We start from the raw sequence: 18,832 nt of genomic DNA, 5'->3' as shown, positions 1-18,832 counted from the left end.
ATATATATACACACACACACACACACACATATTCCCATTCTGTGGGAATGGCCCTGAGCACCACACAGCCGTGCTGCTCACTGCTGGCTGCACAATGAAGTATAAGCAAAGTGTTTGGAAGATCAGTGTTTCCCTTTCAAAAACATCAAAATGCCAAAGATTAATCTGGGAGTGTGCGAACTGCCTTCTTTAAAAGGTCATGAGAAACATGAGTTTTTTAGAGGTAGCTATGGTGGGTGCCTAGGGAAATGGTTCTTACCAAAAGATATGCAATGAAAGTAGGTTACAATTAGTAGTGAGGAGAAGAACTTTACAGAAGTACTGTTAATTAGAAAGCTTCTACAAGTAACGTTTGTCAAAGCACGAAAACTGCAATACTTTGCCACAGAGATTCCATGGTGGCTATTTTTTACTTCCAGAAATCTTATTTCTACACTCTATTTAATGTAATGTTTCTCCTATCACTTTGAAGTTTTGTTTGGAGTAGATGGGGTGCGTCTGAGAACACATTCTGGTTTCCTGGGGATTTGGGGTGTTCTCTTTCTGTGTGTTTGATGTGAAGTGGTTTTTAGATGCAAGGACCTTGTGCATGGTCCCCGTGTCTGTACTCCTTGAATTGTTCAGGGGCAGAACGTTCAAAAGCAGGGGTTGGAGCCTCCTTAAAATAGATATGCAAAGTATCTTTAATGTATTTTTTCCCATTAATGAGCCTTTTTATTGTTGTGTGTGTTGTTGTTTCTTTTTAATTGAAGGTCCCTTACTGGTCCTGTTTCCAAGAGTGCCAAGACCAGGGGAAAAGGGGAGGGGAACCAGGCGGTGCAAGGAAGGGTCATCTCCACAGCATTCCATTTATACACAGAACTAAACAGACAAGCACAGAGTTACTATTGCGGTTAGAAGTTGGCAGCATGGGAAAAGGGAGGAATAGGTGGGAACTGGGGTGTCGTTAAAAAAATACAGCCCCCCCCCAAACTGGGGTGCCTGGGGTGAACTTGGTCTACGTCAACCCAAGAGGAATCAGAAGAAAAAGTGGTTTGGGAAAGCCAGAACCAGCAGAGATAGAGGGAGGAGGAAGGTTCAGGGGGTGAGGGGGCTATATATATATATCTATATATATAATTTATATATAGATATATTATATATAAAAACATATATAGATATGTATAATAATTTAACTTATTATAAGTAATTAATTCATGTGATTATGAGTGCTGAAAAATTCCAAGATCTACAGGGTGAGTCGGCAAACTGGAGCCCCAGAAGAGCTGGTGATGAAGTTCTAGTTTGAGTCTGAAGGTCTGAGAGCCAGAAAGGCTTAAGACCCAAAAAGAGCCAATGTTTCAGTTCAAGTACAAAGGTAGGAAAAAGTCAATGTCCCAGTTCAAAGACTGTCATACGGGAAGCATACTCTGTTCCTTGGGGTCTCCCAAGTAAATCTGTTCTATTCCGGCTTTCAATGGACTCATTAGGGAGTCAGTAAGGAGAGCAAACTGCTTTATTCAGTCTATCAACTTAAATGTTCATTTCATCCAAAACATCTTCACAGAAACACCTAGAATAATGTTTAACCCAGTATCTGGTCACCCTGTGGCTGAGTCAAGTTGATACATAGCATTAACCTTCACACCAGATTTAAGCTCATTATGATCTAAGGGCAACTTACAGAATGTGTAGGAAAGAAGTTTTTTGCAAAGAGAATTTTCAGAAGTTGCTAAACCTTGCCATCAAAAGCCAGGGAATTTTGTGGGAGTGGATTTTAAAGGTTAATAAAAGAGGTTGGAAAATGATTTTGCTTAGTTCTTTGAAGAGGTGAACTCTCCAGAGTTTCTGATTCAACACTCAGTTTTAGGAAAACAGAGGATTTGTCCTAAATTTCATGATGCTAATCAAAATGAGGATCAGCTAGCTATTGGCCCACAGCTATTCCAATACAACCAGAAGGCCAGACATCCCTTGATACCACCTAGGAAGTATTCTTGGGAAAAAGTACAAACTGAATAGAATCAAGCCTCTAGATCTAACCACCAGTTTACAGGAAATACACCAACTCCAACTCCAAATTAAATGACACCACAAAGATGTAATTGCAAAGTTCGGAATATAGAACATTCTAACTACAGGACAAATGTGATCCACTTTATTCAATAAATACATGTCAGGAAAAAGATAAAGGGGCGATTTACACATTAAAAGGGATTGAAGAGACTCCTACAACCAAATACAATGTATAGACTGTTGGATCTGATCTGATTGTTCCAGAAGTAAAATAAATGAAAATTAAAGGCAAATTTATCACCTCACTGTGAAAGATGCTTTAGATTGCTCCTAGAAGTTAGGGAAAGCTATACTCTGACTGAAATTATCATTACATTTTTGTAAGCATGTTGACTGCCCTGTATAGTTTATTTTAAAAATGCTGCTTAACTTTTTGAGGGTGGCAGTGGTTACCCAGCATACTGTATACTAAAAAGGATAAATCCTTTTTACTATACATAAATCCTAAATTCCTACAGCTAGACTGTAAAAAAGAGAAAGAAATGGCCACAGAAAACAACAGACAGGAAAAAATACCCTGAAGGACAAAATCTGAGATTTTGAAGGACAAAGGTCAAGGCAATTCTAACTGCCATGGAGCAGTGACCGACAGCTGCAGTGAGCTAATGTAAAAATGTGCTCCTTGCTGGGGCTGGCCATCCTGACAGTTCCTGCACAACAGATTTTGATCACTGCTATTGGAAAGTGACAGTTGTATTTTCCATTCTTTTTGCTGACTAGAAATTTTACTTAAAGTGGTTGGATTTAAGTGGTTGGCCATACTCCACTATAGTCAATCGGGTGTGTGAGTATGGTGAAAGGGAACGGCAGATTCATCTCGGGGCCATGAGGAGCTCCAGTTGTGATGGAAATACATGCACATCACCTAGAATTCTGGACTGTCTTCAAGAGTGGATAAGTATGCTTCATATGTGGAAAGAAGCATGTGTAGAGACACCAGGGAGGCTAGTGAGACTGGGATTGATACGACTAGTTCATCCAAAATCTATTTTCCCTTTATTCCAAAGTAATAGAATTTAGGCTGGGCATCTGGTCATCCAGAATAAACACTACATTTCATAGCCCAATTTTCAGTTAAGTGAGCTACGTAACCAAGTGGTAGACAATGAGTACCAGCAGCTGTGATATATGCAGTTTCTATATGGTGCTCTTAAGAGGAAGAGGTATACTCCGCTTTTGCACATATTCCTTTTACTCTTGACTATGGTTTGGCTGGAGGTGTGTTGGCTGGAGGTGTAGTAGCCATCTTGGACCGGACTGAGAAACCTAATACCATGACACCCTGGAACTCCCACAACCACAGAGAGCTATATCTTTAAGCTACTTTCTTTCTTTAAAAAAAAAAAAAAAGATTTTATTTATTTATTCATGACAAACACAGAGAAAGAGAGAGGCAGAGACACAGGCAGAGGGAGAAGCAGGCTCCACACAGGGAGCCCAACATGGGACTCGACCCCAGGTCTCCAGGATCACACCTCAGGCTGAAGGCGACGCTAAACCCCTGGGCCACCGGGGCTGCCCTCTTTAAGCTACTTTCTAATAGACATACAGATCTAGAGTTTCTGAACTGAGAATTTCTTTGAGTGAAATTTATGGCTTTTGTACGACTCAGAGACTATCACATATCTGGACAGTCCAATCAATGGCTAGTTGGTAAGGAGACTGTATCAAAGATCTATGCAGGTGAGGGAGATTCAACTGAAGGGATTAACTGCTAGAACATTTTTTTTTTTAAGATTTATTTATTTGTGAGGTGGGAAAGGACAGAAGGAGAGAATTTTTCAAGCTGACTCCATGCTGAGTGCAGAGCCGGATGCAGGTCTGAATCCCATGACCCATGAGATCATGACCCAAACTGAAACCAAGTTTGATGCTTAGCCCAAAAATGAGCCACCCACGCATCCCTAGAACATCTTTAGAATGACAAAAAAGCAGTGGGAGGGATTCAAGGGGCCAACACTGGAATGGCGTTCAAGAACATACCCTTTCAGCTGCAAACCAGGAATCAGGAAGCTGGATGGGGAAGCTGTTACAATGCCTCGCCACACTATTAAAGTGAATGAACAGACACTGAGATACAGAGTTTGGCTGCTGCTAGTGCTTGCAATCACTCCTAGATACACATGAAGCTAAGGATAGACATTTACCATGGTGAACACTATTATCTCTAGACATTCATTTTTCTTTAACATTGTTTGCTAAAAGATGGAGAAAACAGATCATCTCCATCTTAGTTCTGTCTTCTAATAAGAGGCAAGTGCCTCTATTTCGAGGAATCTGATTTACAATCTTAGGTGCAAATTAGAAATTTCTTTACCTTCTTCAAATTTTTATTTAAACTCTAGTTAACATATAGTATAATATTGTTTTCAGGAGTGAAGTTTAGTGACTCATCACTTACCTACAACACTCAGTGCTCAACAAGACAAGTGCTCTCCTCCATACTCATCACCCATTTAGTCCATGCTCCACCCACGTCCCTCCACCAACCCTCAGTTTATTCTCTATCCTAAAGAGTCTCTTCTGGTTTGTTTCCCTTTCTCTTCTTCCCCCCCCCCCCCACCTTCCCAAATGTCCATCTGCTTTGTTTCTTAAATTCCACATGACTGAAAGCATATGGTATCTTTCTCTGACTGATCTATTTCGCTTAGTATAATACCCTCTAGCTCCATCCATGTTGCTGCAAATGGCAATATTTCATTCCTTTTGATGGCTGAATAATATATATATATATATATGTATATGTATGTGTATATGTACCACATCTTTATCCATTCATCAGTTGATGAACATTTAGGCTCTTTCCATAGTTTGGCTACTGTTGACAATGCTTCTATAAACATTGAGGTATATGTGACACTTTGAATCTGTATTTTTGTATCCTTTAGGTAACTATCTAGTAGTGCAATTGCTGGATCATAGAATACTTCTGTTTTCTTTTTAAGATTTTATTTATTCATGAGAGAGAGAGAGAGAGAGAGAGAGAGAGGCGGAGACACAGGCAGAGGGAGAAGCAGGCTCCATGCAGGGAGCCCGATGTGGGACTCGATCCCGGGTCTCCAGGAACATGCAATGGGCTGAAGGCGGCGCTAAACCTCCGAACCACCCAGGCTGCCCAGAATGCTTCTGTTTTTAACTTGTTGAGGAACCTTCACACTGTTACCCAGAGTGGCTACATTAGTTTTCATTCTCATCAACAGTGTAAGAGGGTTCCCCTTTCTCTGCATCCTCTCTGATGTTTGTTGTTTCTTCTGTTGTTAATTTTAGCCATTCTGACAGGTGTAAGGTGGTATCTTATTGCAGTTTTGATTTTGATTTCCCTGATGATGAGTGATGTTGAGCATCTTTCCATGTATCTATTGGTTATTTGGGATGTCTTCTCTGGAAAAATGTCTATTCATGTCTTCTGATAATTTCTTAATTTGATTATTTGTTTTTTGGGTGTTGAGTTTGATAAGTACTTTGTTGATTTTGGATACTAACCCTTCTTCTGATATGTCATTGGCAAATATCTTTTCTCATCCCATAGGCTGCCTTTTAGTCTTGTTGATTGTTTCCTTTACTGTGCAGAAGTTTTTTTTATCTTGATGAGGTTCCAATATTTCATTTTTGCTTTTGTTTCTCTTGCCTCTGGTGACACATCTAATAAGAAGTTACTATGGCCAAGGTCAAAGAGGTTGCTGCCTGTGTTCTCCCCTAGGATATTTATGGTTTCCTGTCTCACATTTAGGTCTTCCATCAATTTTGGATTTATTTTTGTGTATGGTGTAAGAAAGTGGTACAGTTCATTCTTTTGCATCTCATCGTTCAGGTTTCCCAACACCATATGTTGAAGAGACTGCCTTCTTTCAATTGGATATTCTTTCCTATTTTGTCAAAAATTAGTTGACCTTATAGTTATAGGTCAATCTCTGGGTTCTCTCTTCTGTCCCATTGATCTATGTGTCTGTTTTGTACCAGTACATCATGATGTCTTCATGATAACAGCTTTGTAATATAGCTTGATGGCTGATATGCTTAGTTTTTAGTGGTATAGACTCTGAATATGAGAGGTCAGGAATGAAGACTGAGCAAATCACACTTCTACATTCCAGAGAATGACAAAACTAGAGGAAAGAACAGAAAATCTGAGATTTTCATGTGTCATTTGCAATAGAGGCTGATTTACAGGTGGCACAAAAGGGAAAAAATTAAGATTATCAAAGAATTATTTACTTCACTCTAAAGGTGTATGTTGCCATTATTTTTTAATTCAGGGAACATAGGGCACTTCACTATTTAGGAAGATGGTGTGGATATATCATCTGAAGCATTAGAATGGCAAATACCAAATACTGTGTATGTATATAACAGAGCTAAATAGTTTAAGTTGAGGCTTGAGATTGTTTCAATTAAAAAAAAAAACAATAGGAAAATATATGAGAATCTACTTGAACTCTTATATATGTTTTGCACACCCAAGTGATTCTCTAAAGATTTCTAATTAAAGAGGAATATTCACTCTACTTTAAGGAAACAGCCCCAAATACTCTAAATTATTGGCATATTTTCTGGAACAAAAAATCTTTTCTCTAGTGTTCCATGGGTTCAATCTGATATTCTTGAAGTGACAACTCTTGTATGGTATAGTCTTTGGTGCAGTTCTCAGTTTTATCTTCCATTAAGAATTGATAGAAGCTCTCGCTTTTCTGTTTAATATCACAAAGAATTGAATTCATCAAATAGCCAAATTCAATAATGGCATGGACATTCTCTCCACGTTTGTAAAAATGCCCAATGGTATGCATAGCAACCAATTGGCCTGATGCACTAAATACTGGGGAGCCAGAGGATCCACTAGAAAAACAGGTATCATAACTAAGTGTGTCATTGCTCCAAACTTCTGGTAGGAAACTTCTCTGGGTAAACATGGGGAAAGCATTGTAAGTAGCAGCATTGGATCCTACCATCTCATCTTGGAGTTGTTCTGCATATCTCTCCATCCGCTGATTTATTGGAATCACAGCACAACCATCTATTTTCTTGACCTGGCCTTCTGGGTGACCAATTATATAAATCAAATCACTGGACTGTTGAGAGGAAATTTGTCTAAACAGGCCTGGAGGAAATCCATTTTGATGTTGGCTTAGCTTTAAAATGGCATAATCTAGATTTCCATCAGACACTCCAAACCATGGATCAAGGGCATACCAATCTTGATTATCAGGGAGGAACCTTTTATGACTGAAAGTTACCTTTGCACATTGGCTTATTATCTCTGGCCACAAATTTAGATCTGTGCCTTCTCCCACTATTTTATTGATTACATGTCGACAGGTGAAAATATAACCATGATTGAAGACAAAGCAAGTAGCAGTCCCCATGTTTCCATTATTATACCACATCATGAACCCAACTGACTTACTAAGATGAATAAGGTCTTCGCAGGTTGCAACTGAAGTAGAATTTTCAGTCACTTTTGCAAAGTACTTTTTATATATGTTGAATTGTTGAGATGCTGGCACTTTGGCTTTCTTCTGCTCATCCCGAAAATAGTTTCTCATCCAACGTGCCTCTTCATTAAAATTTGGATACTGATCCATTATAACTTTGCTCAACACTTGGCAATTCTTTAGCCAGACGTTAGTTGCCGTCCTCTGGATAGTTTGATTAATAACATGCTGCATACCCACATGGGGCCTTTGCCTATGTCTTGAGCTGCTCCTCCCGTATTTTCTCTGCACACTATTAGTGTAATAATCCCTAATTCTGAAAATTGTGCGTCGTTTTTTACGTTCAATATCATGCCCCAGACTCTGAAGTGAGACAGTTTCTTCTTTCTTGGATTCTACATCTTCGGTTTCCCCATCTGTCTCTGGTTTGTGTTCTATGATCTCAGACTGTAGCTGTTCAAAGGGACTGATCTCATCAGTGGCACTTTCACTCTCCTGTTTAATTTTTTTATGGGCACCTGCCCTGACATTTCGTTTCTTAAAAATGTCCATCTCTAAGGTTTTTCCAGATACTTCATCCACCAGGGACTGTTTCCCATGAATTTTCTGATGATCTTCCATTACTTTCCATTCAAATTCATCGAGGTCAGACCGAAATCGGCCATCCTTGCTTAGAGCTTCTTGGATAGTCTCACCCTTTAAAGCATAGACACAAACTGTACTTCCTCTTTCATGCAGTTCCTTGATCTTCAGAATCTTTTTTATACTCTTTCCAACAGCAACCACGTGAAAAAGAATGCATTCCACGTTTGGATTTTCACATTGGCGGAACATCTGGTCATCTTCCTGGTTACACTTTCTTTGACCAAACGTTATTTTAAAATGGGAATCTCTAGGTAGGCACTTGAGAGGCATTCCTAAATTTACATATCCATCTATTGTCTTTTCTTCATAAACAAGGATGTTTTTATTGAGATGATTCTGCATCCTTTCTTTGAAATTGTCATTAGCTTTCAGGGCGGAGTAGATACTCTCAGTGTGTTTACCATGTGCTGTAAACACACTACGGTCTGACTTCCTGACATTTTCATTCAAGGTAAAAGTAAAAGAACATTTTTTACTGGTCCCCACGTCTGGCTTCTGAATTTCCATAGATGCTTCATGCTTGACTTCACTTTTAAGCTTAATGGTCTTGCTCCAGTCTTTAATGTCAGATAGAGAATGAGCAGCAGGTGTGCCAGGACGTGTCTGCTCCATGACAGTATCCTTAAAAAAGGAAAGATTATGAACTTAGTAAGAATCACCTTTACTAATAATGTTTCATGTTTCTCTCATTATAGAACTAATAGATACCATGTAGAAGAATTAGATAATATCACAGATAATGAATAATGGAGAAAAAATACCAATCATTATTCCATCACCAGAGATAACCATTCTGCATGTTGTTTTATTTGAATCTATAATTTTCATGCAGATACAAATCTTACGTTCCTTAAATTGTGCTAAGCTGCAAGAATTTACTCTTCATTAAGCAATCTGCCATCGACTGACATGTCATGAAACATGCATATTTAATGACATTACATGCCATCAAACAACGTCTGAAAACACCGTTTGAGGGGCCACAGCGTATTTCACTGTACAATAATTTCTAATTCATTCTTCTGTTGATGGATATTTATTTATTATTTTTAAAAATTTTTTTTAAATTTATTTATGATAGTCACACACACACAGAGAGAGAGGCAGAGACACAGGCAGAGGGAGAAGCAGGCTCCATGCACTGGGCGCCCGATGTGGGATTCAATCCCGGGTCTCCAGGATCGCGCCCTGGGCCAAAGGCAGGCGCTAAACCGCTGCGCCACCCAGGGATCCCCCTGCTGATGGATATTTAGATTGTTTCCAGTTTTTAACTACTCTCAATATGACAAACATTTCCATACACAAAACATTCTGTCTGAACATCTGAACATTTCCCTAAGGGAGATTTTGAGCTGTAGAAATTCTGAGACTAAGGTTATAATATACTTCACAACATCTATGCTGCCAAACTGCTTTTCAGAAAAATTACACTGATTCATCCTTCTCCTTCTCCCCTTGCTTCCCAAAGAGGCCAAACTTATGGTTGACTCCTCCAAAGGATTTTAGGACTGTTATTTCAAGTGTGTTCCAATTGATAAGTAAATGCCATTTAATTTGGCTCTTTTTTTTTTTTTTAAAGATTTTACTTATTTATCCATGAGAGACAGACAGAGAGAGGCAGAGACATAGGCAAGGGAGAAGCAGGCTCCCTGTGGGGAGCCCAATGAGGGACTCTATCCCAGGACCCCTGGATCATGGCTCAGGGCAAATGCTTAACCACTGCGCCACCCAGGTGCCCCTCATTTGACTGTTTTTAAAATCTGCATTACTTACTAGTAAGGCTGGACTTATTTAATGTACTTCTCAGACATTTGAAACTCACCTTTCAAAAATTCCCCCTAATGATCTGTTTAGTTTCTAATCTGTACACGTTTCAATAGTACTAAGGAAATACACGATACACTAAAATGATTGATAAATGCTGGTTTGAGATAGATATACAAGTACATATACATGGTCATATACAAATAAATAGACCTTTTCAAAAACATATACACATACAACCAATTGTCAACAGTCTGGGAAAAATGATAATCTGATGGGAACAGGAATTGAAACCAAGGACATAAGTGAATTACATGACACCATAGCACTTAGTAGAATTTAGATGGGTATTTTTGTGGATTCTCAAGCCTCAGACCTACTCTATATGAACAGAGGAATAAAGCTGGAGAGAGTAAACTCAGGAGGGACAGAGGGGCTTGGTTTGCTTAGGAGGCCAGTGAAATTGTGTTGTTTTTTTTTTTTAAAGATTTTATTTATTTATTTATTCATGAAAGACTGAGAGACAGAGAGAGAGAGAGAGAGCCAGAGGGAGAAGCAGGCTCCATGCACCGGGAGCCTGACGTGGGATTCGATCCCGGGTCTCCAGGATCGCGCCCTGGGCCGAAGGCAGGCGCCAAACCGCTGCGCCACCCAGGGATCCCAGGAGGCCAGTGAAATTGAATGAGCTTTGGTTTTAGGCACAGTGAGTTTCCTCCTCTCATGATGTTTTCCTTTTCCTTCACATTTTAAGCTACTACTTCTTGTCAAAATTTGTATCTGCAGCAATGTCCTCTCATTTGAGTTCCAGATATTAATACTGTGTTGGATCATCAGCATCTACTCCTGGATACATCAGGGACATTTCACCCTGAACACTTTCCAAAATGTTGTAGTAAAACTTACTCTCAATCTTTCCCTTATTCCTGGGTTTCTTGAGTCTTGAGCTGGGTTAATGGTGTCACCACCCACCCGAACTTCCAGGCTAGCACTCTGCGAACCACCCTTAGCTTCTTCCTTTATTTTACCTCTTACATGCCATTTAAAAAAATATATACTTGAAATGTATGATTCATGCAAAAGCAGCGTATGACATCTCCTAATAAACATCTCTATATCAACCTCCTTGATAAGAAACAGCATATTACAATTTATAAGTGACTCTTCTTTTATCTTATATATATCTCTCTCTTTCTGATAGGAAAACACTCATCCTGAATTTGTTTTAAACTAATTCTTGCTTTACATTTCTTTAAGGACGTACACATATGTTGTTGAAATATAAGTACTGCACTGTATGGTTGTGGTTTGTTTTGATTTTATGGAAAGGCATCCTATTAAGTCTGTTTTGTGATTTGTTTCACTACTTTTCTGAGATTGATTCTAACTGATGGAGTCCTACATTCACGTCTACAGTTAGAGAGAATCCACTGAAGCCATTAAATGTTGATGCATATTTGTTTCCTGGTTTCTTCCTATTAAAAACATGGTACCTTCCTGCTGTGAATATCCTTGAATATGTTTCCCGCTGCACTTGTGCAAGAGTGTCTCTCTCAGGGGTAGGAATGGGACTGCTCACTTTCAGGATCTCTGAATACTTGACTTTATTAAAATTACCATATTATTTACAGAATGGTTGTACCACCTTGCACGTCCACCAGTGGGCAATAAAGTTCTCATTACATCTACATCCTCATCAAAAGTTAATATTGCCCAGCTGTCTACGTTTGCCAATCTTGTGGGTATGGAATGGCATCTTTTTAAATTAGTTTAATTACTAATGGGAGTTTCATGCTTCTGTCTGTTCATGTCTCTTGCCCATTTTTCTATAGGACTATTTTCCTTTTCATTATTGAAGCTCCTTTTATATTCTAGATGCAAGTTATTTATCATTATGTGTTAAATATACTCTCTGAGTATCTGGCTTGCTTTTTCATTCTTATTAGGTGTCATTCAAGATTGGAAATCCTTAGTTTTATATTGTCGCATTTATTCATCATTCTATTCTATGTCATAAGGTTACCTTGGTAGAATTAATCTATTTCTTCTTCTTCTTTTTTAAAGATTTTATTTATTTATTTACTTGAGAGAGAGAGAGAGAGAGAGATATTAGGAGAGCAGTGGCAGGGGAGAGGAAGCAGGCTCCCCACTGAGCAGGGAGCCTGACACAGGTCTCCATCTGAGGCCATGATCATGACCCGAGCTAAAGGCAGGTCCTTAACCAGCTGAACTACACAGGTGCCCCAATTAATCTATTTCTTTTCCTAAAAATTGTAAAGGCTTGCTTCTCCCATTCAATTCTGAAATTTTAATTTAAAATTTAATCTGAAATTATTTTTGTATATAGCCTGAGGGAGGCTTCAGTTTTTAAAAAAGTTTTCCTACAGAGATAAATAGTTATTCCAACACTAATACCGAATTGTTCATCCTTTCTCCACTGACCTTAATCGCCAGTTTTGCCATATGAGAGTACAGGTTGAACTGTACACCCCCCATCCCAAAGTTATATGTGGAAGACCTAACCCCCAGCACCTCAGAATGTGACTTTTTTGGAAAGACGTTTGTTGTAGCTCTAATTAGTTCAGATGAAGTCATACTGAGTGGGGGGGACTCTAATCCAATATGACTCAGGTCCTTATAAAGAGGGGAACCTGGGAGAGAGACACAGACATACATTCAGGGAAGACCATATGAAGAGACAAATGAGAAAGATGGCCACCCCAAAGCCAAGGAGAGAGGTCTCTGATCCTTCCCTCACAGCCTTCACAGACCCTACTGACACCTTGACCTTGGGCTCTGAAACTCAAAAACCATGAGACAGTACATGTATGATGTTAAAGCCACCCAATTTGTGGTATTTTGTTACAGCAGCCCTGACAAACCAATACAAAGATATTTTCATATATTTTATGGTTTGTCTCTCTGCTCTCTTCCAGTGGTACAGTTTTCTCTATCTGGTGAAATACTGTCTTAATTACTATACCCCTCTAATAAGCATTCATATCTGATAGGAAAAATTCCTCACTTTACTCTCTATCCTCATAAATGTCTTGGCTGTTGGTCCTTTGTTCTTCCATTAACTTTCAGTGTTCTTGTTAAGTGCCACAAAAAATACCATACTTCTGAGATTGTATTAAACCAGTACATAAATTTAAGAAGGACTGACATCTGAAGAATGCTAAGCTTTCCTATTTGTGAATATCTTACAGGTCAACATTAATATAGGTCTCCTTTCATTGTCTTACAATAAAAGTTTGTAATTTTTATCCAGAAGGATTTACAAATCGTTTCTTATATTTACTCATAGGTAACTGATGAAGATGTGCCCTTACTGTGAGTGAGGGTCTGAATTATTCACCCTTTCATTATTTAACTTTATTTAAGTTGAACTGAAATTGAAATAGCCACATGTAGCTGGTGGCTACCATAGTGAACAGTGTAGCCCTATGCATTTTAAGATGAATAACTTAGCTTAATGTTTAAATTAAATCTCATCCTTAAAAACACAAGGCTAGGAACGCCTGGGTGGCTCAGTGGTTGAGCATCTGCTTTCGGCTCAGGGAGTGATCCAGGGATCCTGGGTCAAGTCCCATGTTGGACTCCCCGCAGGGAGCCTGCTTCTCTCTCTGCCTATGTCTCTGCCTTCCTCTCTGTCTCTCATGAATAAATAAATAAAATCTTTTTAAAAAAAAACCACAAGGCTAAAACCTATACACACTTCTTCTCATACAGCATAAAACCCAAGTTTTTAAGCAAGGAGTTCAAGGATATAAAGAATAGTGCAGCTGTCTTCCAAAACAGCATGTACAAAAATGAATTCATGCCCATTCAGGAACAGGCCTTGCTTCCTCTCAGTCACATGGTTTTGTGCAGGAATAGTGGAACTACTTAGCTTGGGAAAGTGACATGCCAAAGGAAGTTTTCTCAGGGGACCAGGATGGACTCCATGGGAATGGCAGCAGATGCAGGCATGCACTCTGATATTACTGAACTTCTGTTGTCACTATGCAGAAGGCCAGTCAGGACAACATGAGAGGCAGAGTATAGAGAAGGGAAACAAACAAATCCTTGAAACAACTGCCTGCTGCTGCATTAAAGCTCAGCTGAGCTCTGCATGTTTCTGACATGTGAACCATGAATCCATTTTATTTCTCAAGGGTTAAAAATTTCCAATTTGGAATCACTATTATATAAGCTAAAGAAATATTCACCATATAAAATGTCCAAGGAGAAGAGTACTTCAGATCAGTGTTTCTCTAGCTTTAATGTGCCTATGAATCATCTGGGGTTGGGGTCTTGTTAGAATGCAGATCACAGAGAGAGCTCACAAGCCCTCAGGCAAGACTAATGCTGCTGGTGTGTGTGGACCACACTTGGAGTAGCAAGGCCAGAGAGGTCCTGAGTCTAGAGCAGCATTGTCCAATGGAGCTCTCTGCAATGATGGAAACGTTCTCTACCTGTTTGTCCACTATGGTGGCCATTACCCACACAAGGCTAGGAAACACTTGAAATGTGGCTAGTGATTAGAAGAAATTAATTTTATATTTTATTTAATTTTAATTCAAGGAATCCAATTCATTATTTCACCATTGGATGATGTTTTCCTGATAGGAGCTCTCATTGAAATAAAGCCTACTGTAATCTTCTCCCAAACTATCTTTCCAGCTTTATTAGCCTACCATGTTCTTAAATTCTTACACACCATCAAGCCTGGCTATACTGCTCCCACATATATTTTATGTGTGTATGACTTGACTCACACTATTCCTTCATACTGGATACATTTCCCTGGTGCAATTCTATTCATCCTGTAAGATCTTTGTCAGATGATACTGCCTTAATTTCTTGAGTGTAAATGAAGCATTCTTCTGGCTGTACTCCAAAACACTTGTTTGTATCCTGATTTGGTAGTATCACTTTGCATATTTTGTATTGGCAAAAACCAACTCTGAAGTCCAACTGCCTGGATTCAAATCCTCAACTGAAGTTCATAATTTTTTGCAACTTTAAGAAAGGTGGGTTTCAGTTTCTTCATTTTTAAAATAGGGATGACAACAATATCTATTGTTTTATTAAATGTCAGAGGAGCTAATCCACAGGAAGTTGCAAGAATAATTTCAGGTACACACTAATTTCTTGGTAAGCAGTAACTGTATTATTTTTGCCTGTCTGTCCTATATATCGAGTACCTACAATATTCGTTAGCCACAGTGTTGTCTAACAAGGCCCACTTTGCACTGCTGATCTGTACACTGTCATTTGGTTTTGCACAAGCACTTCTAGATGTGATCTCCCCAAACGTATTTTCTACAACACAGAGGAAGGTTCTATAAGTGCCATTCAATACGAGTTTATCTCTTTCCACGATCCTGTGTCATGGTTAGAGTATGCTGTTCTAACAATGAGTTGTTAAAATGTAGACCTACCTCTGGATCTTCAGGGCTGGTACTCTGGCCATATTCTGCAGTAGTGAATGCCTTGTTGTCTTCAGGTTTCTGGGAATTCATGATGACTTCTAAGAAACTATGACTCACTTCCACGACTGGCCAATTTAGAGAGGCAAGGATTGGATTTACTCTCACTCTTGCAATGGCTGAAACAAATGGAAGATGGATCTTTGAAACAACTTTGAAACATTGGGCCTTAGGCAGTGCAGAACAGTGATCTCCCACCACCCTCCCCAAGAGAGAGAACTCAAATGAAGTAATACTTCTGAACCTCTAGCTTTCTTCCTGAGGAGTGTTTACAGACTAAATCTTAGGGAAGGGAGGCAGCAGAGCCTGGAAGTTTCCTCGAGTTGAGAAGATAAGCTCAGGGCCATAGGAAGCCTAAGTAGCCAGAGTTTGTGGGGAGACTATTGTAGAGGAGAGAGCTACAGCTACACACAGAATCAGAGATCTGCAGTGGGAAGCTCTTGAAATTTCAGCCCAATATAGATCAGTCCATGCATGTGAGGAAGCTACTGGAAGCCAGGGGTAGAACCACCTAAAGGAAAAAGTGGGACAATTCTGAGGGTCATACAGGCCTGAGAACAGTTTCTACTCCCAAAAGCCAAACTAGAAAACTTCATCAACCATGAGGTAGCAGGGGAGTATTCAGCAAGGTCCCATCTCCATAGTGGGACAAAAGTAGCCCTAGACTGAAGGCTGCTGAGCTCCCACCTGAGGACGTTTAATGACAACACTTGCAAGGATGAAACTGCTTCCAAGAAATGTAACTGAGCACTGGAGCAAAGCTTCAGAATACCGATGAGAGTATAAACATTTCTGGCACCCCAAAATGTGGAATTCACAAAGCCTGATGTCCAAGACAACATTACCAGGCATGAAAAACAGAGGAGAACAGGACCCGTAACGAAGAAAGAAACCGAGGAACAGAAACAGATCCAGAAGGGACACATGTGACTGAACTAGTAGGAAAGGACATTAAAACAGTTATCCTCTTGAATCTCTAGCCAAATGTAACAGGGACCAGATTTACCCTCCACACTGAAAATGAAACAAGACAAAATGGACAAAATACATGTAAGGATGATTTGCAAGAACTGGCCATCATGCAATTAAGGACAATGACAAATAAGACAGCCCCTGTGAATACTGCAGGTGACTGCTTGAGGGGCCCAGCCAGGCCAGGCTGCAAGAGGGCAGGAAAGCTGAGCCAGCTGGAGTCCCTGAGCTGAAGACAGAGAGGGAGGGGGCAGCGGTCACAGGGCACAGAAGGGAATGGACCTGTCTCCCCCCCCCACCCCCAACACACAGAGAAGTCCAGCTGCATGAAGAGGGTTCCTCTCAGATATTCTAAAGGCAAGGAGCAGAGCAGCAATGGAAGAAAGTCCCTAAGGCCAGGAGAGAACCGCCCCCAAATGTCAACCGGTTCCTGACAGCCCTGCTGGGGATCTGAGGTTCCTCATTTGTAAATGAAGGAGTTTGGTGTGGATCAAACTTTCACTGTTCCTGAGAATTACCCCTCTGCGCTTGTTAAAAAGGAAGATACGGGATCCCACCCTGAAAGATCATGATTCAGAGACTCAGGGCTGTAGGCATGAAATTTCCCCGCCCACTCGCCCGCTCGAAGGCGCCCCATCCCCCCCCCCCGCCCGTGTTCTCCCGATGCCCCCCCCACACACACACACAGGGGACCTGAAACAGCTTCCTCGCTGATCTCTTTCTAGGAGGAAACCTCTCGATCTTGGAGGCTGCGGGGCGGGTGAGGGGGTTCCCACCTCGGGAGGCTGGGCATCCCCTCCTCCCAGAACCTCCTGGCTCAGGACCCAGGTCCTCCTGCCTAGTGCTGTCAACAGGCACCCCCGAGAGCTGCAGGTCCGGCGAGGACCCGAGCACCACTCACAGATGCGGAGGTGCCCCCTCGGTGCCGGTGACCGCTGCCAGGGACTCGGAAGGGCTGCGAAGGCGCGGGTCCGCGGGCTCTCTGCCCGCCCCTGCTCCGGAGAAAGTGGAACCGTAGGGCCCAAGTTCCCGCGGGCCCCGGGCAGCGAGGGGCGGGGTCTGCCCTCATTGGCCAGGAGCGCAATCACTGCGGGTGCCACTGGCGGCCTCCGGGCAACGAGGGGTGGACCCTTCCCAGGGCCGGCGCTCCCCCCCGCCCCCGCGCCCCGGGGGTTCCCGGAAATGGAAGCCGCTTGCCAGGCCTCTGATGCTGCTCCGTCCCGCCCGCACCCCGCCTCCTGCACCCCCGGGTCCGCGTCCCGCCCCGGAACCGACGGCGCAGCCTCAGCCCTCCTGCCCCGGCGCCCCTGCAGCTCCGCGGTCGGGCGGGAGTGAGGGCGGCCTGGCAGGTGGGCGCCGGGACCCCCGGACCTAGGGGCGCCCCGGCCACCTGCGGCTGGTTCCCGCAGAACCTTCCAGTGTTAGGACTTCTAGGGGGCTCGGCGCCCCCAGCAGAGGAACCGGCCTCGCGGAGAGGCTGATGCACACCCTCAGGCCCCATCTGAACCCCGGAGGGCTGAGCTCTCCCTCAATCCCTGCCCTGGGACTCGGGGTTCTGAGCAGCCTCCTGTCAGCGACGACCTCTTGGAGGGAGGTCGCCCGGCGGCCTCAGGGACCCGGGGCTGCTCGGTCTCTCTAGCTCATCCCCAGGCCCGGCGGGGGGGGGGGGGGGGGGCTGTTTGGTAGTTGCCTTATTTGGGTCTCCTTTGTTCTTCGAGGCCGCTCCTAGAGTTAGGATTGATTTTTGCCCCCATTTCACAGATTAGGAATCAGGATGATTTGCCTACACCCATGGGGCGAGTAGGGGCAGCGGTGTCCTCGAGATGAATCTCAAAGTCTCATAAGCTTCGGCGTCTGGGGCTCTAGGCTCCCTATCTGTCACTTAGAGCCGTCTGCCCCTCTGTGATTCCCCTTCCGTTCCTGTCCTAACGTGTCACTTGAACAGCTTTTGCAAACCGCGGAAGCTCAGACCAGTGCTTCGCAAGGTTTACCATGCATCAAAGAATCCCCAGTTCAGCTTGTCCAACACATTTCTGAGCTGCATCTGCAGGGAGCGCGACTCCATCAGGCTGGAGTGTGCCTGGGAGCTTACCTTCCCCAGCCAGTGCTGCTGGTGGCCGGCTTTAAAGCCAGTGTTATTTCTGTTCATGTCTTTTGCCCATTTCGTGATCAGGTTGTTTGTTTCTTTGCGGTTGAGTTTAATAAGTTCTCTATAGATCTTAGATACTAGTCCTTTATCTGATACGTCATTTGCAAATATCTTCTCCCATTCTGTAGGTTGTCTTTTAGTTTTGTTGACTGTTTCTTTTGCTGTGCAAAAGCTCTTTATCTTGATGAAGTCCCAATCGTTCATTTCTGCTTTTGTTTCCCTTGCCTTCATAGACGTATCCTGCAAAAAGTCGCTGTGGCCAAGTTCAAAAAGGGTGTTGCCTGTGTTCTCCTCTAGGATTTTGACGGATTTTGTCTCACATTTAGATCTTTCGTCCATTTTGA

At 42.0% G+C, this 18,832-nt stretch overlaps 2 protein-coding genes across 3 annotated transcripts in view; one reads left to right on the top strand and one right to left on the bottom strand.

Annotated features, from left to right (window-relative positions):
* Positions 1 to 18,832, top strand: part of LOC144292684 (glycine N-phenylacetyltransferase-like) — a 73,481-nt gene that overhangs the window by 2,064 nt on the left and 52,585 nt on the right. The window lies entirely within an intron of this gene.
* On the bottom strand, positions 5,007 to 17,400 carry FAM111B (FAM111 trypsin like peptidase B). Of its 2 annotated transcripts, none has more exons than XM_077863378.1 (3): positions 17,241 to 17,400; positions 15,320 to 15,486; positions 5,007 to 8,753 (listed from the first exon to the last, which is right to left on the bottom strand). In XM_077863378.1, the coding sequence occupies exons 2-3, from the start codon at positions 15,398 to 15,400 to the stop codon at positions 6,627 to 6,629; spliced, it is 2,208 nt and encodes a 735-aa protein (XP_077719504.1). In that variant the 5' UTR covers positions 15,401 to 15,486; positions 17,241 to 17,400; the 3' UTR covers positions 5,007 to 6,626. The 2 variants fall into 2 exon arrangements, with proteins under 2 accessions (XP_077719504.1, XP_077719505.1); XM_077863379.1 differs by lacking the exon at positions 17,241 to 17,400 and adding an exon at positions 17,033 to 17,180.

Source organism: Canis aureus, chromosome 21 (genome assembly GCF_053574225.1).
Source record: "Canis aureus isolate CA01 chromosome 21, VMU_Caureus_v.1.0, whole genome shotgun sequence".
Taxonomy (NCBI): Eukaryota; Metazoa; Chordata; class Mammalia; order Carnivora; family Canidae; genus Canis; species Canis aureus.
The sequence above is the reverse complement of the archived record's forward strand: the minus strand, read 5'-3'. Positions and strand labels throughout refer to the sequence as shown.